This window comes from Trichophyton rubrum (assembly GCF_000151425.1).
Source record: "Trichophyton rubrum CBS 118892 genomic scaffold supercont2.7, whole genome shotgun sequence".
NCBI lineage: Eukaryota > Fungi > Ascomycota > Eurotiomycetes > Onygenales > Arthrodermataceae > Trichophyton > Trichophyton rubrum.
This window is the reverse complement of record NW_003456422.1, coordinates 1,379,998-1,400,220: the sequence shown is the minus strand read 5'-3', so window position 1 is coordinate 1,400,220 and position 20,223 is coordinate 1,379,998. Positions and strand designations below refer to the sequence as shown.

The window sequence follows — 20,223 nt, the reverse complement described above, 5'->3', positions numbered from 1 at the left end:
TAAACTTAAGAATATAATAGAATTAAGAAAATACCCCTTAATAACCCCTCTTTTATTACTTTACTTATATTTATAGTATAGAGGAATAGAAAATTAAAACTTATTATTAACCTTTACTATATTAATACTAAGCTTTAATTAGATACCTACTTTATTCTAAAGTAAGACTATATTCTCTTAGCTCTTAGAGGTTCTATAATTTTTACTTTTCTTAATATTATAAAGTTATTTTTCTAAATTCTTATAATAAAAGCTAATAAATATAAAATAGCTTTTATTACTCCTTATAGAGGATATAAATATATAAAAGAAACTACTATAGAACTCTTAAACTCTCTAACCTTTCTTTAATATTTAATAGAATAAACCTTAAGGAAATATCTATAGAAATTAGTTCTTATATATCTTAATAATATTATAATTTATTCCCTCTCTCTTTTTTAATACTTAATAGACCTTAATAATATTCTCTTCTAACTTTTAGAACTTAGTATTATATTATTTATCTTAAAATATTACTTTATATACTTTTTAATTAATCTTCTATGTCTATATATTTCTAGATTAGGCCTCTTAATTTAGAAAGAGAAGATAGCTACTATTAAATATCTATACTTCTTAATAACCCTTAAATAATTAAAGATAGATTTAGAACTTTTCGGGTATTATTAATAATTTATAAATAGATATATCTAAATTATAGCTTCTCTTTAAACTTTAAAAATATCCTTCTTTAAGTTAAGTCCCTATTTAGGAAAATAATATTAAAAATTTACTTTTTAAACTTTCTAAACCTTAGCCTTAGATTCTTAACTATAAGTAGCCAGAATTACTTAAAAGTATATAAAAGAAGCTATTTTAATAGCTTTAGTTCTTACCTTCTTTAATTAGGAAAAACCCTTTATACTATATATTAACGAATCAAAGGATAATTTTAAAATAGTAATCTATTAGAAGAATAGGAATAATTAGGAGTAGTCTATCTATTTTCTATTTAGGCTATTATTATTAGTAGAATAGAGCTATAAAGCTATAGAATTAGAGACTACTATATTAATTTAGATACTCTAAAAAGCTCTATACTTCTTTAATTATAGCTATTTTAAAGTTATACTAGATTATAATACTTTTAAAATCACACTTTAGACTATATCTATCTCTAAGTACTAGAATTAAAGAATAAATAAATAGTCTCTAATTTTCTCTACTTATTTCCCTTAGATAATAATTATTTATTAAGCTAGACTTACTTATAAAAATATAGATATACTATTTAGACTATCTTAGAAAAACTTTATTAAAACTCTAATAACTTATATATTATCTTAAGCTACTAAATCTATACCCCTTCTATAAATAAAAGATAATTTTATAAAATAGATTTAGATAGATTTATAGAAAGATTAAATATTTAGTAAGATTTACTCTAAACTCCTTTCTATATCTTTAGTAAAAGAGTTAGTTCTTTTATTTTATTAATTCTATATTAATACTTAAATCAAACTTCTTTTTTATATTTTAAAATCTTTAAATTATTTATATATCCCTAAATTTATAATTTAATATTTTCTATAAAAAGTATATAATAAATCTATCTATAGAGGAATTAATAAAATATATTAATATTTATATAAATAGATTTTTATACCTAATTTATATAATATTATTATAAAATATATTTAAGAATACTTAGTATATATAATTTCTAAAATATACCTATATTAACTTTATAGTACCCTTTAATTTATTATTTCCTTAACTCCTTTTAATATTCTCTTTATTAACTTTATTATTAGCCTCCTATCTTCTAAAGGAAATGATTCTATTATAATAGTTACTAATAAATTTTCGAAGTATATTTAATATATTTTTAGAAAAGTCTTAAATAGTACTTAGGACTAGATCCTATAATTCTATAGAGAAATTATTTATTATTAGGGTTTCCTAATTAAGATAATCTTAAACTATAATAGATACTTTCTATTAATCTTTTAGAGAGCTCTATTTTTAAAAGTAAGAGTCCTACTATATTATATAATAATATATAATCCTTAATTAGATAGTTAAATAGAGTAATTAAATTAAGTAATTAAATATACCCTATAGACTATTCTAATAGTACTAGAAGCTTATATTAATATTTAGATATCTCTCCTTTCTAAAATTAAGTTTACTCTAAATATAGTGAAATACTTCTTAATAAATATAAGTTCTTTCTTAATATTTTATAGAATTAATTCTTATATAATTATAGATACTTCTTTTCCTTCTCCTCTCTATTATACTATAGATAAATTTATTAATACTAAATAATAAATTTATTTTAATATTACTAATACTCTCGTACTTATATAAACTAAGATAGTATTATACTATAATATAAAATACTCTTCTATTTAATTTAAAAATTAAGTTTTTCTTTAAGTAGTATAAAAAGGTAAATATAGATATTAATTATTTAAAAATTTAGTACTTACTCCTTTATATATTAGCCTCTTCCCTATTATTTAATAGGTTAGTAAGCTCGCCTATAAACTATAGCTACTTCTAAAATATAAGAATATATACCTAGTAATAAATATTATTTATCTTAAACCTATCCCCTTTAATAAGTTTAACTACTCTCTACCTCTACCTCCTCCTTATATACTAGATAGTTAAGAATAATATAAAGTTAAAAAAATACTTAATTTAAGATTAGGAGAGAATAACCTTATATATAGAGTTAGATAGTAAGGAAAAGATAGCTCTTAGAACTTCTAGAAACCTTATACTACCTTTTTAAAGAACTACCTACTTGTCGTTTATACCTTTTAGAAGTACTAGTAACTCTTAAGAACTAAATACTACTAACTTCGCTCTTTTTTAAGAATATAGTAATATTATATATTATATCTTCAGATATATTATATTAGTCAGGTATTATTAAGCCTAGAACTTACTTCAGGCTTGTTCCTCTAGAACCATCTTAAGAAATACAACATCTTCATACGTTATCATAACAGCCCCGGGGTGTGGGAAGGGCCAGAGTATTGATCAAGCCATGTCACCGCCCAACGCAGGGTGATCTGCATAGTTCATGTAACCATCACCAAGGGCAACAGACTCGGTACAACCATCATGCACCTTTACAGCTTGTTCTCTGAACTATCGAGTTTAGACCTATATGTCGCGAGTAACTATTTGGATAACTACTTCAACTGGTCGATCTCGGCTAGGAAGCCGTTATCCAGGATGAGCCACGTTATTTTCTGGGTAGTTAGCTAACTAAACGATCGTGAGAACCAAAGTCAATGAAGATCGAAGTATCCATGTCCTGGGAAACTAGCTAACTGGTTAACTAACTAGTTAGTGAGAACTAGCTAGTTAGAAGCAAAGATGAAATCCACCTCGGACTAACTCCTGAGTGTCCAGGCTGCTATATTTAACCCGATTGTGGACTGTGTTTGACCATAATAATAGTGTATCTAGGATGACCTCTTTCTTTCATCTAGGGAACTCCTTGCTAGAGCCCCATAATCGAGAAGCGAGGCAGTCCTGGCTCTGTATCAAAGGGGCAACTAGTGGCGAGGAAGTCTCATCAGTCGTCCTTTTGCCTCTTCGGCACGACCCACGCCAGGGCAAAGTTACCATGCTGGCGGGAATGAGGCTCGAAGGCGATGATATGGGGGTAGTTTAGAGAACGATTTTAGCTGATGGCACGTTAGATCTCATCATCATTCTGTAAACAACATAAGACTAAAAAGCAGCTACGTAGTTATGGACACTATCTAGGAGATGGCATTCAGTCTCATGGCGATATAATCCCCCGAAGTAATCGGCGCATACTTCTTGGGTCGGTCCGGACCATGGCAGCCAGGCAGGCAGTCAATCACCTTGTTCTTATTTGCAGCAATGAAATAAGGAATCGAGTACCTGGCCCGACTCATTCGTCGACCACCCGAACCCCCATCCTTCTCCTGCTCGTTCTCATCCACGTTTACCACCGGCGGAGCCCTGACCCGATGCATCGTCGACCGAAGCGTATCGTTACTCCATCTCATAAGGAAATCCCCAATGTTTACCACCATAGTGCCAGGGATGTATGGAACAGGATTGAACACCCCCGTTTGGCGGATATCTTCGACTTCCAGCCCGCCAACGTCGTCCTGGAAGAGTAGAGTCATCGTAGCAAAGTCAGTATGAGCAGCTATACGCTCTTTTTCACCCTGTCGAAGCATCTCCTCTTCCACGGGAGGGTAGTGAAGTAGTCTGATCTGGTTGTCTTTCATCGTATGGTACGATTCGAAAAAGTCCCTGTCGAGCCCCATCCCTATCGCCACTGCGCGCAATATTTCCTGCCCAACATCATGGTTGATCTCGAAGAAGTTGTTGAAGAACGCACGGAACCCAGGGATGGTCGACTCTGGCAGCCAGATGTTGGGGGTGATCTCGTCGTCCTCTCGTCCCATCTCGAAGGACTCCTTGACGTCGGGGATCTTGCGGAGCTCGCCGAGGGTGTCGCTGTCAAACACCATCTGGGTCACCTTCTCGCGGCCTACGCCGGAGTAGCCTCGATGCCACCATCCCTCTGGCGGGTGAGGCGCCTTTTCCTTCTCAGACTGTGGAAGGTCGAACAGTTTTTTGTTCTATAACTAAAGCGTCAGTAGATTGATATTTGCAGCTAGCCATGACCATACCCAGGAAAACGCCTCATCAACAACCTCCTGGGGGACGCCGTGGTTCTTCAAGTAGACGAATCCAACATCTCGAAATGCCTCGAAGATCTTCTTCCCTGTAGCCTCTGCATCTTCCGGGCTTCCATCGCGGAACAGTGCAAAGTCGATGACTGGAATCTGGCTCATGGTTAGCAGGTAGGCGTATATATTGGTATATAAGTCCTGTAGTGGCTATAACGTCCAAAGAAGCCGGGTCAAGCGATAACCAGCAAGGGAATGATTATATGTCTACTGATGCGGGGAGAATTTCAGCTGATATCATCGCTCTATCACAGAGTTGCCTCTGGTCATCCTCATGCTTTCACAGCTACTCGTCAACCCTCTGCCCTGGGTACTGACAATGACATTGATCGCAATGATCAACTACTCAACTAGTCAACTAACTAGCCAGCTGCTACGATGGAGCAAACAACAGCTTGCACTCCTAGCCGCAGCATCTCCGAACCGTTAACTACGGGGTCGATTGACATCAATCAAACCCATTTGGGCAAAAGCTTGACCGTGGTTCTTCCTTTCTCCAGTCGCCTGGCCCGGCATAACGCAGCGCGGATTGGTGGAATACCAGCATTCGAGTTTCCGTATTTAGAATGGCGAAGCGCAGGGTGGAACTCTTGCTCGGGCGTTGACTTCTCGAGCCTTAAACCAAAATTTTAACCACAGAGAAATGAAGGCTTTTTGTCAGTTTGCCCCCAGACGCAAGTGTTTCGGAAGCGTCGCTATGCAGACCAGTCTGGTGTCGTATTGGCTTCGTACTCGAGGAAACAAGAAGAACCTGTTCTGCGAAGATCGTTCCCATTGCTTTTCTCTTCGTATCCTCCTTGCTAGTGCCCGGAGGTCGGAGTTGGAGAGGGGCTGTAGATACCCTATACGGCCTCTCCAGTTGTCCTCGATCTATCAAAGTTATGCTCCACCGTCTCACCGGGAATGATCGAGCCTAGCGTGTGGGGAGACCTTGACGAAGGGGGGGAAAGAGAGCGAGCGTCCAGGCCTTGCTTTTGGACGGACTCATGATGCCTTGCATTAGGGACCCGTTGTGCTCGGTCTCTCGCCCGGCTTCGGTGGCTGTAAGGCAATATGTATAGAGCCTGACCCCCGGGTGTCCCTGATTTTCAAGCAGGCAAAAAAAAGATATATCCACAGTCGGGGTGTTGGCCGCCGTACCTTTTCTCTATCTATTCTTTGTTGATACCGTATCAATCGACTGTGTTGATAATATATAGAGAGTGATACTCCGGAGCCTTCCCTCTACAGTTCAGTTGATGACCATGGCAGACATAGCTCAAAAGAAACAACCAAAGCAGCGAAAGAGTTTCCAGATAGAAACTCGCTTTGGAGGAGCAAGAGAACTAAAGAGCCGCAAAGATAGGCCATGCGATGCGTGCCGACAGAGAAAGACTGCATGTGTCATTGTAACCAAACCGCCATGTTCGTATAACTACCGCGTTAGATCGCCCCTTTCCTTCAGTGGTTGTCCTTGCTGACTGACTTGGATAGGTCGTTTCTGTGAAAGCAAATGTGTGACCTGCTCTTTTATATCGACTCCAAAGCCGCGCCGTCGGCCACCAGCTAAGAGTCAAGAGAAAGATGCCGAGCATAGCACATCTCCTCCTGTCAATATGGCTACCAGTTCGGGCGGTTCAACGCAGCATAGCGAAGCCTCGTTCTATCAATCACCACCGGACCATCTGAGTATGGCAGGGGTAGGAGCGCTGAGCCCAGTATCGATGCTGAGTGTATCAGATCACGAGCAATACACAACAACAACATCAATTCCTGGATATCCGGCCACCTTAGCAAGTCCCCATCATCCATCCGCTATCCCAGCCACAGGACAGGTCTACCACAACCTCCCGGAATACTTATATTTTGCCAATCCAACGCCGCCTCCGCATCCCATATCGCCGGCCACAGACAGCTTCAACCACGTCACTGGCAACCCAGCACATTTGATGGGCATTCCAGGGGAACCGCAGGCTATGGATGCTCTCTCATCATTTCGCTCTGGTGCCGTTGATCATCTAGGCCATCATATGGACATCAACTTCAACCACGCCGAACCCGCGGATCCAGCACAAAATCTACCTCCCGACAACTTCTCCCTATCCAGCGCTTGGTTCTGTGGAGTATATAGAGGGAAATCCACAACTTTACACGAAGATGATGTGGAAGACATCGTGAGTGGTCAAGCCGATAGCCTGGTACGGCTATACTTCGCGAATGTCCATCCTGCATTTCCCGTGCTTTCCAAAGGCCGGTTTCTGCGAGAATACGCACAGGATAAATATAGCATCTCTCTCACGCTCCGAAGCGCAGTATATGCTCTTGCAGCCTACTGGTTACCCATGGATAGCACCTCGCTCCATTCCGATCTAGTTTTCCGAGAGATGCTTTTTGAACACGTCCACGCCAGTCTGCAGAAGGAGCTAGAGATAGAATCCCCAAAGCTATCAACCCTTCAGGCCTGTCTTCTGCTTCTGCACCAACTTCAACCCACCGAACACGCAGCCGCGCTGGGTTCCAAGATCCTCGCCCTTTCAGCGCAGGCAGTTTCGTGTGCCCATGCCCTCGGCCTACACCACAATGACACAGCCTGGGATATACCAGCGTGGGAAAAGAGACTTCGTAGGAAGCTATGGTGGGCAACGTACTATATGGACAGATGGACGGCGGTATCTCACGGTAGGCCGCCACATATCCGGAACGGTACTTTTGATACCGGGGACATTGAAGTTGAAGATCTCGTGTATGACGAGGATGTGGCTAGCCATGCGTGCTCATTATTTGTGAGAGAGGAAGATCATCAGTGTGCTGTGTCGTCGGCGGTACGATTCATTGAACGGATTAAGTTGACCAAGCTACTGGATACTGCACTTGGATGTCCGTCGTAGGATGTCATACCCATAAATGGGAACACACTAGGTAAATGATTTATGCTATAAGTAATGAGAATAACGAATATATCGAATTGCTCTCGCCAGTCGAGGGTATCATTCTGTATAGTAATTGTTGATTCTGGAATGTTGACGTTGGAAATTGTCTTCAAGACAATGCCAAGAAAAGAATCTTTATATATCTACAAAACACACAAATCAGAAAGATATGAAATATCAACATGCTCTCCATTGCTACCTAGGGAACTATTAGTTTTCCACCGAAGACCGCATCTATGATCGAAGTAACGAAGAGAAAAAAAACTTTGTATTTTGTTTTAGAAAAGGAAAATAGGGATCTGCTTCGAAAGGAATGATTTGAGTAACCGACCCTCCGCCCTATCCTGTGTATGTTTTTTTCCTCGGTTCGTTCGAAGTGGATAGAAAAGGAAATGGTCATCAAAGGACATAGGAAAAAGGGACATTAAAAAAGACACATGGTATGCACTCATTAGGAAAAGGAAAAGACATGACATGATTGATGAACCCGGCGCCCCTTGGTATGATGATGTATGTTTTTTTTTTGGCAGGAATTATTGGTATTTTTTTTTTTTAATGTTGGAAGGAGGATGTCTCTTTTCGCTGATGTGAGCGAGACATTTAGTCGACTTCCTCGACGGTTGGGCCGTCGTCGTGGGCAGCAGCGCCACCAGCACCGGCACCGGGGAAACCGCCAGGGCCGCCAGCACCAGCACCTGGGAAGCCACCTGGAGCACCACCCTCACCGCCAGCACCGTAGAACTTCATCATGATGGGGTTGGCAACACTGTAAGGAAAGATGTTAGCATAATGTTTCTTTTCAATGGAGGTGTTGCGAGAATGGATATACATACCCTTCAAGCTCCTTCTGCTGGGACTCATATTCCTCCTTGGTGGCGGTCTGGTTGTCATCGAGCCAAGCAACAACCTTGTCGATCTCGGACTTGAGTTTCTCCTTGTCGGCAGCGTCGAGCTTCTCGTCGACCTTGGAGTCGCTCAAGGTGTTCTTGAGGGAGTAAGCATAGGACTCGAGACCGTTCTTAGCACCGATACGGGCAGTCTCAGCCTCGTCCTCGGCCTTGTACTTCTCGGCCTCAGCAAGCATACGCTCGATCTCCTCCTTGGACAGACGGCCCTTGTCGTTGGTGATGACAATCTTGTTGGTCTTTCCAGTGCCCTTCTCGAGAGCAGAGACGTTCATAATACCGTTGGCATCAACATCGAAGGTGACTTCGATCTGAGGAACACCACGGGGGGCAGGTGGGATACCAGTGAGCTCGAACTTGCCGAGCAAGTTGTTGTCCTTGGTGCGGGCACGCTCACCCTCGAAGACCTGGATCAAGACACCAGGCTGGTTGTCAGAGAAGGTGGAGAAAGTCTCAGACTTCTTGGTAGGGATGGTGGTGTTGCGCTTGATGAGAGGAGTCATGACACCGCCAGCAGTCTCGATACCGAGAGAGAGGGGAGCGACATCGAGCAGGAGGATCTCGTTGGTGGACTTGGAGGAGGTGTCACCGGAGAGAATGGCGGCCTGGACGGCAGCACCGTAGGCAACGGCTTCATCGGGGTTGATGGACTTGTTTGGCTCCTTGCCGTTGAAGAAGTCGGAGACCATCTTCTGGATCTTGGGGATACGAGTAGAACCACCGACGAGGACAATCTCGTGGACGGAGGACTTGTCGATCTTGGCGTCACGGAGGACTCGCTCGACAGGCTCCATAGTGGAGCGGAAGAGGTCCTGGCAGAGCTCCTCGAAACGAGCACGGGTGATGGAGGTGTAGAAGTCAACACCCTCATAGAGAGAATCAATCTCAATGGAGGTCTGGGCAGCAGAAGAGAGAGTACGCTTAGCACGCTCGCAGGCAGTGCGGAGACGGCGGAGAGCACGAGCATTGGTGGAGAGATCCTGTCAAAAAGGTTAGTAACTTTTAATTTTATTTCAATTGGAGAAAGGGGAGAATTTAATATGCCCATACCTTCTTGTTCTTGCGCTTGAATTCGTTGACGAAGTGGTTGACGAGACGGTTGTCAAAGTCCTCACCACCCAAGTGAGTGTCACCGGCAGTGGACTTGACTTCGAAGATACCCTCTTCGATGGTCAGGAGGGAGACATCGAAGGTACCACCACCGAGATCGAAGATGAGAACGTTGCGCTCACCGTCGGCCTTCTTGTCGAGACCGTAGGCAATAGCAGCAGCAGTGGGCTCGTTGATGATACGGAGGACGTTGAGACCGGCAATGAGACCGGCGTCCTTAGTAGCTTGACGCTGGGAGTCGTTGAAGTAGGCAGGGACAGTGATGACAGCGTTGTTGACGGTGCCACCGAGATAGGCCTCGGCGGTCTCACGCATCTTGGTGAGGACCATGGAGGAGATTTCCTCAGGGGTGAACTGCTTCTCCTCGCCCTTGAACTCGACCTGGACGATGGGCTTGCCGCTCTTCTCGACAACCTTGAAGGGGAAGTGCTTCATGTCGGCCTGGACCTCGGCGTCGTTGAACTTGCGTCCAATGAGACGCTTAGCATCGAAGACGGTGTTGATAGGGTTCATGGCGACCTGGTTCTTTGCGGCATCTCCAATGAGACGCTCGGTGTCTGTGAAGGCAACGAAGGAGGGAGTGGTGCGGTTTCCCTGATCGTTGGCGATGATTTCAATGCGGTCATCACGGAAGATACCCACGCAGGAGTACGTGGTACCCAAATCGATACCTAGGAAGACGTTAGCTATCACTGGTCTTTTTTTTAAGCTGCTGGAGAGCCTGGCATTCTGTCTCCAGTCTCCCGTCTCTCTCGAGTGGTTCAGGTCAGGTACATACCAACTGCGGGAGCCATTTTGGATGTTGTGTATTTCTGGCGGGTGTGACAAAACAAGGTAGTGTACAAGCGAAAGAGGAGGGGGTTCTAAGACGCTTCTTGAGTGTGTGAAGCTGCTATCTCTGATCAAATGCTGATCAAGAAGATGTTTCTCGCGAGAGTGAGAGTGCGAGTGAGTGTGAGGAAGAGAAGAAGAAGAAGAGAGGGACGAAGAGAAGTTGTGCGAGTTGAAATATGTTTATATGCGGGCGGTGAGGTTTTTGGCCTGCCAGAAGCTTCTAGCAACTTCTTCGCCCGGTTCCACCTCAGGCCCCTTCGCGCTGCGTCTGCCTCCCTCTCGTCACTTCCAGCAGCTTCTTCTGCCTCTTTGTCCGGCCTGTCCGGCCTGTCTTGCTACGCGCCCGTCGTCTACCCTGCTGTCGCCCACTAATTGGCCGTCTCGCTGCCTCTCCTCGCCGTCGCTGCCGTCTACTTTCTGCTGCGCTGCGAGGTCTGTTTACCCAGCAGCGTCGAGGGGGGGGAAAGTGGCGGGAAAATTCAAGGTGGGCTTATGACGTAATCAAGGTGGGATGCTGGAAAGTTCGCGAACTCTAGAGCTGAGCAGGCAGAGCAAGCAGAGCAAGCTGGTGGGAAAGTGAAGGAGTGATGGACGGTAGATAGTGAGTGCTTCAGTTGTTGTGGCCTTGTCTGCTCTACTCTGTCTACGTCAACTTCTACTTCACTTCTACTTCGTCTTACTCTTCGTCCTCTTCGTCTTCGCCTTCTTCGATGTCTGGCTTCTTCCCCTTAAGCGCCGCAAAAAAGCCTGCAGAGTCAGTGGGTTGTGTCACGTGATTCATGACTAAGCACCTCGACCTTCCCTTCTTGGGTCGCGAAACTCAACTCGAGCCTTTTTCCGACTTTCGGCGCGACGAGCAACTTTTCTTCGCTTTCAGCTTCAACTTGAACTTCGTGCAGCAAGACCAGCTACAAGCCTTTGAGACATCCTTCTTCAGCGGTACAGACACGTTCCCTTGACTAGCACAGCACAATGGGTGACAACACCGAGACTACACTCGCCGGAAACGACGCCGCCATGGACACTTCCGTGGACAAGGGCAAGGGCAAGGCCGTTGAGCGCGTGCCTGACGATGTGGAGATGGAGGCAGACGACAGCTCAGAGGACGAAGACGATCTCGTAAATTCCCTTCTCTATACTAGTTGAAAGCTGTATGACTAACACGGTTGTTGTTGTTGTAGGAGGATGGTAAGAGCTATATACACCTGCTGCGTGCGCAAAAGTTGATCAAAAGCCAAGAGTTCAAGTTCAGCACTGACTGTCAATATTAGCTGTCGATGAAGATGAGGAGGGCGGGAACGATAACCTCGAGCCCATCTCGACAGACAACATCCTGCCCAGTGGCAGACGCACGCGCGGCAAGGAGGTCAACTACGCGGAACTTGCTGCCAAGGAGAAGGAGACGGGTGACGTTGCCATGGACGACGACGACGACGAAGACTTCAAAGCCCCTGTTGACGACGACATGGAGCATTAAACCAACTCAATGAACCAGCTTCATGCTGCATTCGGTCTTCCCTTTAACGGCGCCGGAGTTTGAGCCACTACTCTTGTTTTGACTTTTTTTCTCACTTCTTTCAAATTTCTCACCTTTTTTTTTTATTGTGGCCGGATGGGGTGGGCTGGCTGGCTTTGGTGGATGGAAACGGTCTCAAAGGGAGAGTCACTTCTGAGGGAAAATCACATACTACGAAACAGATTTTACTATTATTCAAATTATGATGATGGGATGGATGATTCAAAAAAAAAGAAACAAGATTACTATTTTAACGAACCAAACAGGTGACTGGTGTTCTCTTATATGTCTCCCGTGTCTTATCAGAGGCCCCTTTCTCAGTTACGAATCAGGTCACTACCAGTTCAAACCTCCTTACTCGCTCGAGCCAATGATCTAGCTCTTCTCTCCATGTTCCTGCGCCTGCTTTTGCCATCCTTCGTCTCCCCAAGTCCCCAGCTAACCAGCCACAACATAAGCTCTCCTTGTTTTGCTGACTAAGCATCATATGAACGCATTTCAATCTTAAAATTAAATCGCTAAGAAACAACAGATCTCTCTTTCTTCATCCCTTGGCCAGATTAGACAATGTCTCATGTCTCTCTCTTCTTTGCTCTCACAGTCTGAATAAATGGCATCCCGGTAAGACATCGAGTCATCTTCACCATGCGGCCCAACACGCGCACAGCAGCTTCTTCTAACACGGCGCCAGATTCACCCACTCAACTCTCCACCAGCGAGATCCCCGGTCTTCCTCCTCGCTCTTCGACTCATATAACGGCGGCGTCAGCAGGTCGCCTGCTCATGCACAAGCCAGCAGTCGATCCCCTTCGCGGCCTGGTGGATACACGCAGGGGTATTTGAATGGCCATATAGGTGTCGGCGGAGGTGATGGGTCCGCCTACAGGGCCGCTACACCGAATTCAAAGTCAGTTCATCTATATCACTTCTTTTACCGGTCTATTCTTTTTCCTTGTAGGATATACCAACTAACGAGTCAATCTAGAGGTCAATACTCAGATGCGGTACTATCTTCTCTAGAGTCGCAGAACGACTCGGAAATAGCAGGCATCACAGCCAAAGTGAAGATGTTGAAAGATGTACGCATACCTTAGCATGCTCACATACGTGCACGCTTAAGAGTCTCATGCTAACTGAGGACTGATTTATAGATCACAGTAGCCATCGGCGACGAGATACGAGACTCGACCTCCCTCGCAGAGAAAATGAACGATGCCTTCGATTCCTCCCGCGTCAAGCTACGAGGCACCATGAACCGAATGCTCAGAATGGCGGAGCGGACTGGCGTAGGCTGGAAAGTCTGGCTAGGCTTCTTCGTCTTCGTCTTCTTCCTCTTTGCCTACGTTTGGCTGTCATAGTCTTTCCCACTGCGCCTGCAATTGCCACGCCACGCCACGCTCCCACGCCTTTCTTTTGCTTGATGTTGGATACTTCTTCTGCACTTGCTCTTCTGGAATATAACTTTTCACTTTGGGTTTAACTCGTTAAGAGGAGTTATGGGATTTCAGCTTGTTTCTTCTGTTCTTCTGGTGGCCATAGGATGCTGACGCTACATACGATAATGCCTGACGTGTACCCTTTTCTCACCCTTCCATTTCTCTGTATATGTCCAGGGGCGCATATTCCCTCTCTTCTTTCTCTTCCCCTTCTTCTTCTCTTCTCTACTTCTGCTGCTTAGCGAAGTGTTATTCTTAACATGAAATTCACTGATTTGTAATACCTCATCCGTTTAGCATGTTTCTTGTAAAATATATCTGGGTATTGATAAGCTGTTCTAATCTAATGGTACGCCACCTATCATTCACATCTCTTCTAGGTCAGAGTCCTCGTCCGCATGTCTCCGGCTTCGCCGTCGAGATATACTCAACGGATTCGCCGGTAGCATGTCGCTGGACCCAATATCTATACTGTCATCATTCCCTCCCCACCGTTCAATGAACAATCGTTCAGCTTCGGTTTCTCGCCGCGGCCCTGAGGGTGTGAGATGGGGGATATACCCTGGAGGTAGGCTGGCCCAGCTTAACCTCGAATGGCCTTCATCCGTACCTTCATCTTCCCCTTCCTGTTCTTCTTCCTCAACTTCGTCATCGTCTTCGTCATAGACATCTTCATCAGAGTCTGTATGTTCCCATTCCTGTTGTCGAGAGGGAGTCTCCTGTGGCGCATCTGGGACGCTGCCGTCTAGATCCCGCTCCATCATCATATGCGACTCACCAGGAGTCCTAGTATTATTCGGTGGACGCACCTCACTAGTGTCACCGTATCCGTCTTCTTGGTCATCTTCGTCTCCATCCTCCTCTTCATCTTCTTCATCTGCATCCGGAGCCTCAGGGACATCGTCATCTAGATCTCTCGCCATCATCCCTTCTTCTTCCTCATCCAGAAACTCTTCCTCTTCATCTTCATATCCTTCCTCGCCTTCCTCCACCAGCCCAAACCCTTCCCCGTCGCCATCAGGTATATCACCGTCCAAATCCCTCTCCATGCCAGCATCCCCTTCTACACCCTCCCCAGCACCATCTAGCCCCAAACCTCCCTCACCACCTTCAATTCCTTCCATGAACTCTTCCTCTTCTATATCGCCCTCGCCTAAGCCCGCACCGGCACCCTCCTCGCACTCCAGCTCTTCTTCTCGCAGGCCCATCATGGTCTTGGGGAAACCGGCAGGCCGAATCCACGAAAATCCAAAGGACGCAATGTTCTGTTTTCGTAATGTAAGGGCTCGTTCTTCCGCGAGTAGTGTAGAAAGCGGATCAAATGAAGCTGAGAAGAGAGGGGTGTTTGTTCCTTGAGACCGGCCATTTCGACGGCCAGGTTGTGGGTTCTGCGCTCCGGAAGTTGGGTTCTGGGAAGAGTTGGCTGCAGACCGTCCTGTGTACGAGGATGAGTACCATAGGGTATGAGACTGTAAAAATTATTATCAGTAGGAGCGCTGTTGCAGCTGTTATTGAGTGGTAGCACTCACGTCCCTAGGCTCTATTGGTGGGAGAGGGTTAAACATCGTGCTGCTACTTGGTGTGATATATGACACAGGCGCTTGAATATTGCTGCAGGTAGGCTATGTCTCGGGTATCGGTCTGTGTTCAGACCTTCGAGGAAGTCAACGTTGTCTTTGTGTTTAGACGTCGGTGATTACTGCTTGGTCGATGAGGCTCAAAGGGAGCTTCAAAAATTGTTTATCTGTAAAAGCTTGGCATAACTATATAGAAAAAGCTTACATTAAAACTCATCTCTATTGACACGTCAAGACACAGAAATAAGTTATTGAGAGGAGTTGCTTCTCTTGTTAATATTCAAAAGAATATTTGACGCTCAAGTATAGCTAGGACATGGTTGCATGGGCAAGACTAAGTTGACATGATGGCTAAGATGTAATAAGGCCACATGCAAGATTCCATAAGACTAACCCCACGCAACAATTCAGAGGTCCGACATCTTGTACTCTGAACTGTCCCATGATTAATTCCTATGGCAAGCGGGTTGGCCCAAGTAATTACGCACGCAGACATCGGGATCCTTGCAAACCACCCCTCCCTTGCAGCAGTTATGAGTAAAGAAATTGAAGCAAGTAACTCCATCACACGTCCATGGTGCGTAGGGAGGGCAGTCTATAGTAGCACCGGAGCGGCCACGGATTGCGGGAGTGTGGCTTGGAAGGATGGCGTGGTCCGGGTCTTCTGGCTGGATGGGCGCAGAGATAGTACTCAGATCGAGGGTTAAAACCTCATCATCGGTAGGAGTGTTGCGTTTGGAGGGCTTGGCTGACATCTTGCCTTGGAACTTTCTTGTGTCGACGACGGTTCCAGGGGTCCTAGTAAACTCGCCGGTTGTGGGTGTCTCTGAGGGTGAAACCGGAGTTGCTTGAGCATAGGCCACGAAAGCGGCAAGGCCGATGAAGACGGCGCTGGCGAGCTTCATATTAATATACTTAACGAACTTGGTGGACGCGGCCGAACGTGGGTATCAGGACCAACAAGGGTGCTGCAGCTGTAGCAGAAACAGGAGTCGGGAGTATGATTGTGTAGAGAGTTGCAAGATTTCAAGAACAGAATGCAGCAAACATAAAATGGGCAAGCTTTTATACAGCTGTCCTGGCCACTGCTTTCCAAGCAAATTCCTGGGTATTTTTCTAGTGACTTGGTATAACCGGCCCTGCTTGACAGAGCTAGTGAAGGATTGAGTGATGGTGAGCCCTGCTTGGGTTACTTGGGTATTGAAATGGCGCTGCCAACAATAATGCATCAATGGAATATGGAAAGCGTAAGATACATCATTATTCATAGCACGGCTATGAATAACCAGCATCTTCACGTACCAAATAGCCCCAGGTTCACTTGAAGAGACCCTATATTAAACAATGGCATGTCAAACGAGTTCGCTGATATCAGTGTTATTCAATGACTAGTTTGTGGATCTCGACACTGGAAGTTTAAATCTCGGACCCTGGCCGCTCTCACGTGTTATTCAGGCACGCCAAGCCGAAGCTACCGACGGAAGAAAATTTTGGGACTCGAAAAGCGACATCGGCTGCAACGCAACGACCAGGTTCACACCTCCAGCGGCATCTTCGTTTTCCAAGCTTGTTCTTTTTGTTCTGCCCTGTAGACTGCTCTGTTGATACTTCTATTTACGACCTTTGCTTCCTTAGAATTATTTAAAGAGATCACGAACGAGAACCCCCTTCAATTTATTAAAAATGTCTCCACCTGCAATGGCTGTTGCTGGAGCTGGCTCAGCGACCAAGGATGTCAAAAGAGAGTCGGGCACTGCTCGTCTGCTGGGATCAGGTATGTCAAAGCTCTAATTGAAGTAGATGACAATTGTTGCTGATGCAATTTGCTATAGGATCTGCTGGAATTGCGGAACTGCTCATCTTCCATCCGGTAAATGACATTGACGCATTGGAATGCATTTGAAGGACAAATGACTAAGAAATCCGATGAATTAGGTCGACACAACGGCTAAACGTCTTATGAGCAACCAGGGAAAGGTACGTTCTCTGTTAGATTATGGGTGATTATGCTCTGTTGCTAACCTTTGTCATTAGATTACCAATGTTTCCGAATTGAACAAGGTTATCTTTAAGGAATATTCCTCCGCCGGTGTTGTGCGCAAATTCACGTCCCTCTTCCCCGGTCTTGGATACGCTGCTGGATATAAGGTGCGTCCTATGGTCAGCGGATATACAGCATCAGGCCAATATCTAATAAGCACTAGGTTCTGCAAAGAATATACAAGTATGGTGGCCAGCCATTTGTGCGTGACTTCCTAGGCACAAACTACGGAAAGGACTTTGACAATGCCTTTGGAAAAGGAACCGGCAAGGCCATCATGCACGCTACTGCTGGAAGGTGTGTAAAAGCGCACCGCTTTCTTTCACCTTGCTTTTCTAGTGCTGACAAGGCTCTAGTTTGATTGGTATTGGAGAAATTGTCCTCCTGCCACTTGACGTCCTCAAGATTAAGCGACAAACCAACCCAGAGGCTTTCCGTGGCAGAGGCCTCTTCAAAATCATTGCTGATGAGGGCATGGGCCTCTACCGTGGTGCTGGATGGACTGCTGCTCGTAATGCTCCTGGTTCTTTCGCTGTACGTTTTGCCTTTATATCACCCACAAAGCCCGGATTATTACTGACATCGTTTCCATTAGCTGTTTGGTGGCTCCGCTTTCACCAAGGAATATCTTTATGGTCTCACTGACTATAACTCGGCAACCTGGTTCCAGAACTTCATTGCCTCAATTGCCGGTGCCAGCGCGTCTCTCATTGTTTCCGCTCCTCTCGATGTGATCAAGACACGCATTCAGAACCGAAACTTCGAGAACCCTGAGTCCGGATTCCGTATCGTCAGCAGTATGGCCAGAAATGAGGGAATGACCGCCTTTTTCAAGGGATTAACTCCCAAACTTCTCATGACCGGTCCCAAGCTAGTGTTCAGCTTCTGGCTAGCACAAACCCTTATACCCGCCTTTGGGAAGGTTGTCTAAATCGCTAATATGATTGACTCCCCTCCTCCTACCCCTTTACATTCTACGGCAGCGTGCATCCCCATGGACGGGCTCCTGCTCACCTGGGGTGTATTCTATTTATGATAGATTTTAATATCTCCGCCCCACCTTCTTTTTCGTGTATTTATAGAGGATCGTCTCCCCCTTACGGTTATATGTCAGCCTAGTTCCTGGAGTTAATGCAAAATATGGTTTATATTCTTGGGAATCTTTGTATTTCAATTTGAGCGTTTCAAGGTTTATGATATGGGCTATTGTAATCCCTTGCGATGGTGGCTTGATCATTTACACTCAGCTCATCGTGCCTTCCGCACAACGATCGGTTGTTGATGTATCAGGTAGTAGGCACGATCAATCGACACCACTAGACAAGGGCTGAATATCGTCTCTGGCCTGCCTGTCTATCAAATCCAGCTTACAAGAGTGAGGAATAGCAAGATGAGTTGCTTTCAATATGAACGGGATATTGCTCCGTCTGTTGAGGAACGAAAAAAGATTATCCGCCAAAGCAAAATACACTGGGACTTTTTGCGTGAAATGATAGCCGATGGGCCGTTGGGATACGTACCAGACATCAGTCGAAGACTTAAGAGTGTCCCTGACTATACACATTCTCGTCATACGGAATATGTTGACTCTTCCAAACAATATGTATTTGGTAAAGGGGTCGTGAAATGGTCAACAACAGATACATGGGGCTGTGAGGCTCCTGATTCCTTGGAGGAGAGTGAGTGCAATTCATCGTATAATGAAGACTTCATGCGCCTGGCAGAGAGCAAGATGGTGGCACAAGACGTCCTTTTAGGCTTACGAGATGTTATTCCTTGCAACCTCGATGAATGTCATGGATTGAGAGGCTGGATTGGCAATGGAGATGGAAGGGACTATGTGGCCGCGCTGACCCTGGCATGGGCTTATATCCTTTCCAGCGCCTGGGCGATGTCACAGGACGGGCAGGTTAGATATACAGCCGCGAGGGCACTGACTTGCGCCCCAGGCCAGGCTTATGGCCCAATACTAGAAACTTGCACCGAGAATCCAGAAGTCGTGAGGTGGTGGTCAGCAGTCCTTGCTCCTGGGCAAGGATGGGTAGCCTCAATTCTTCTTTGTGACGACGTTGAATACCAGTCACCATGGGCAATGTGCCTCACCAGTAACCTGAATTTGACTATATGTGGACCTGCACCTGTATCCCCTATAAAATGCCCGGGCGCGCATACTAGCTATCAGTATCTCCGAGATTTCTGCCTCCAACACGGCCTTATGGAGCAGGCAAAAACAGCCTTCGTGGCAGCCCTCATGATCCCCACACATGCACACACTGGAACCCCTTTCATGCTACCGGCGCCGATATGCACACCTTCCAATTCTCCGATGGTGGACTCGGGGCCGCAATGTGAAGACCTCGAAGAGCTAAATCGCCGGATGCTACACCTTATGACTATAAGTTCTGCTTGTACTGTGATTCTTTCTCTTCTCTGCAGCGTCTTTTTCGAACCGTCAGTTCCATGCAATCTATGCAGCGAGTGGTTAGAGCCCATATTCTCAATCCTTGATTCCGTGAACCTGCGCCACGCTACAGCTATGTGCATGTTCCAAAATACGTCGGTTGGAGGTTGGTGGCTGGGGAGTGCGATCACTGGCCTTGATAGGTTTGTTCTGGAGAAGGCTCGAAGCGGCGTACCCCATGTAAACCTGCAATCCTGGTGGTGGACGCAGATACCTCAATCCTTTATATGTTCTCCATGCTCAGGCCCAATCGGTAGCGGTGAGACGCTTATTACTCGTGAGAAAGAGGCATTTTTACTCTTTCTTTCTCAAAAAAATTGGATCGGCGGCCCCCCACCTTGGAAACCTCCTGGTAAAATTGTGATTAGTGACTCTCATCTAGCCGTTCAGCAACACGCTCGCTGCACTGGCCATTCTCTCCGTTACATATCATGGTTCTGGGTCAGCAAAAAGGATGAGTATCTCGCGGACGTGGGCTATACATCTCCGGGAGATAAACCGCCACCGGTAAACTTAGGCAGCCTGGGCAGCCTGCTGTGGTGTGACTTTGTGAAGAATGTAGCTCCAGAAACCATAGCTCAAGATGCCTCAAAACTATGTTCTGATAGATATTCCCGTGTATTTAAAAGGAAGGCGTCGGGTTTCATGACAGATATTTACATGAATCTCTAAAAAGGGGGTTACCCCGAACCCCG

At 45.3% G+C, this 20,223-nt stretch overlaps 10 protein-coding genes across 13 annotated transcripts; 5 read left to right on the top strand and 5 right to left on the bottom strand.

The window, feature by feature from the left end:
• Nucleotides 1–3,025: 3,025 nt before the first annotated feature.
• Nucleotides 3,026–5,253, bottom strand: TERG_06507 (uncharacterized protein). The gene is made up of 2 exons (XM_003233472.2): nucleotides 4,680–5,253; nucleotides 3,026–4,628 (listed from the first exon to the last, which is right to left on the bottom strand). Exons 1-2 carry the CDS (start codon nucleotides 4,842–4,844, stop codon nucleotides 3,771–3,773), a joined length of 1,023 nt encoding a protein of 340 aa, XP_003233520.1. The 5' UTR covers nucleotides 4,845–5,253; the 3' UTR covers nucleotides 3,026–3,770.
• A 730-nt stretch (nucleotides 5,254–5,983) lies between these two features.
• On the top strand, nucleotides 5,984–7,606 carry TERG_06506 (uncharacterized protein; the record flags this gene model as incomplete). Its single annotated transcript, XM_003233471.1, has 2 exons — nucleotides 5,984–6,143; nucleotides 6,213–7,606. 2 exons carry the CDS (start codon nucleotides 5,984–5,986, stop codon nucleotides 7,604–7,606), a joined length of 1,554 nt encoding a protein of 517 aa, XP_003233519.1.
• Nucleotides 7,607–8,248: 642 nt separating this feature from the next.
• TERG_06505 (hsp70-like protein) lies at nucleotides 8,249–10,457 on the bottom strand (the record flags this gene model as incomplete). 4 transcript variants are annotated; one of them, XM_003233470.1, is made up of 4 exons in its annotated part: nucleotides 8,249–8,414; nucleotides 8,482–9,533; nucleotides 9,604–10,334; nucleotides 10,442–10,457. In XM_003233470.1, 4 exons carry the CDS (start codon nucleotides 10,455–10,457, stop codon nucleotides 8,249–8,251), a joined length of 1,965 nt encoding a protein of 654 aa, XP_003233518.1. The 4 variants fall into 4 exon arrangements, with proteins under 4 accessions (XP_003233518.1, XP_047606942.1, XP_047606940.1 ...); XM_047750206.1 differs by having other exon boundaries at nucleotides 8,370–8,414; nucleotides 8,478–9,533; XM_047750208.1 differs by lacking the exon at nucleotides 10,442–10,457 and having other exon boundaries at nucleotides 9,604–10,176.
• A 1,012-nt stretch (nucleotides 10,458–11,469) lies between these two features.
• TERG_06504 (uncharacterized protein) lies at nucleotides 11,470–11,974 on the top strand (the record flags this gene model as incomplete). Its single annotated transcript, XM_003233469.1, has 3 exons — nucleotides 11,470–11,616; nucleotides 11,679–11,685; nucleotides 11,769–11,974. 3 exons carry the CDS (start codon nucleotides 11,470–11,472, stop codon nucleotides 11,972–11,974), a joined length of 360 nt encoding a protein of 119 aa, XP_003233517.1.
• Nucleotides 11,975–12,623: 649 nt separating this feature from the next.
• On the top strand, nucleotides 12,624–13,371 carry TERG_06503 (uncharacterized protein; the record flags this gene model as incomplete). The annotated part of the gene is made up of 4 exons (XM_003233468.1): nucleotides 12,624–12,634; nucleotides 12,705–12,920; nucleotides 12,999–13,092; nucleotides 13,165–13,371. The coding sequence occupies 4 exons, from the start codon at nucleotides 12,624–12,626 to the stop codon at nucleotides 13,369–13,371; spliced, it is 528 nt and encodes a 175-aa protein (XP_003233516.1).
• A 443-nt stretch (nucleotides 13,372–13,814) lies between these two features.
• Nucleotides 13,815–15,122, bottom strand: TERG_06502 (uncharacterized protein; the record flags this gene model as incomplete). The annotated part of the gene is made up of 2 exons (XM_003233467.2): nucleotides 14,979–15,122; nucleotides 13,815–14,918 (listed from the first exon to the last, which is right to left on the bottom strand). The coding sequence occupies exons 1-2, from the start codon at nucleotides 15,012–15,014 to the stop codon at nucleotides 13,815–13,817; spliced, it is 1,140 nt and encodes a 379-aa protein (XP_003233515.1). The 5' UTR covers nucleotides 15,015–15,122.
• Nucleotides 15,123–15,472: 350 nt separating this feature from the next.
• TERG_06501 (uncharacterized protein) lies at nucleotides 15,473–15,931 on the bottom strand (the record flags this gene model as incomplete). The annotated part of the gene is made up of 1 exon (XM_003233466.1): nucleotides 15,473–15,931. One exon carries the CDS (start codon nucleotides 15,929–15,931, stop codon nucleotides 15,473–15,475), a length of 459 nt encoding a protein of 152 aa, XP_003233514.1.
• A 45-nt stretch (nucleotides 15,932–15,976) lies between these two features.
• TERG_12417 (uncharacterized protein) lies at nucleotides 15,977–16,318 on the bottom strand (the record flags this gene model as incomplete). The annotated part of the gene is made up of 1 exon (XM_047751379.1): nucleotides 15,977–16,318. The coding sequence occupies one exon, from the start codon at nucleotides 16,316–16,318 to the stop codon at nucleotides 15,977–15,979; it is 342 nt and encodes a 113-aa protein (XP_047606939.1).
• Nucleotides 16,319–16,709: 391 nt separating this feature from the next.
• On the top strand, nucleotides 16,710–17,998 carry TERG_06500 (mitochondrial GTP/GDP carrier protein 1; the record flags this gene model as incomplete). The annotated part of the gene is made up of 7 exons (XM_003233465.1): nucleotides 16,710–16,800; nucleotides 16,859–16,896; nucleotides 16,962–17,003; nucleotides 17,061–17,174; nucleotides 17,231–17,364; nucleotides 17,424–17,601; nucleotides 17,663–17,998. 7 exons carry the CDS (start codon nucleotides 16,710–16,712, stop codon nucleotides 17,996–17,998), a joined length of 933 nt encoding a protein of 310 aa, XP_003233513.1.
• A 459-nt stretch (nucleotides 17,999–18,457) lies between these two features.
• Nucleotides 18,458–20,200, top strand: TERG_06499 (uncharacterized protein; the record flags this gene model as incomplete). Its single annotated transcript, XM_003233464.1, has 1 exon — nucleotides 18,458–20,200. The coding sequence occupies one exon, from the start codon at nucleotides 18,458–18,460 to the stop codon at nucleotides 20,198–20,200; it is 1,743 nt and encodes a 580-aa protein (XP_003233512.1).
• Nucleotides 20,201–20,223: the final 23 nt, after the last annotated feature.

Bases quoted from the DNA above. Each gene is read 5' to 3' on its own strand.
- TERG_06507 (XM_003233472.2), bottom strand. From the start codon at position 4,844: ATGAGCCAGATTCCAGTCATCGACTTTGCACTGTTCCGCGATGGAAGC. The intron at 4,629-4,679 runs GTATGGTCATGG...CTTTAGTTATAG, and splicing joins TTGATGAGGCGTTTTCCTGG to AACAAAAAACTGTTCGACCT.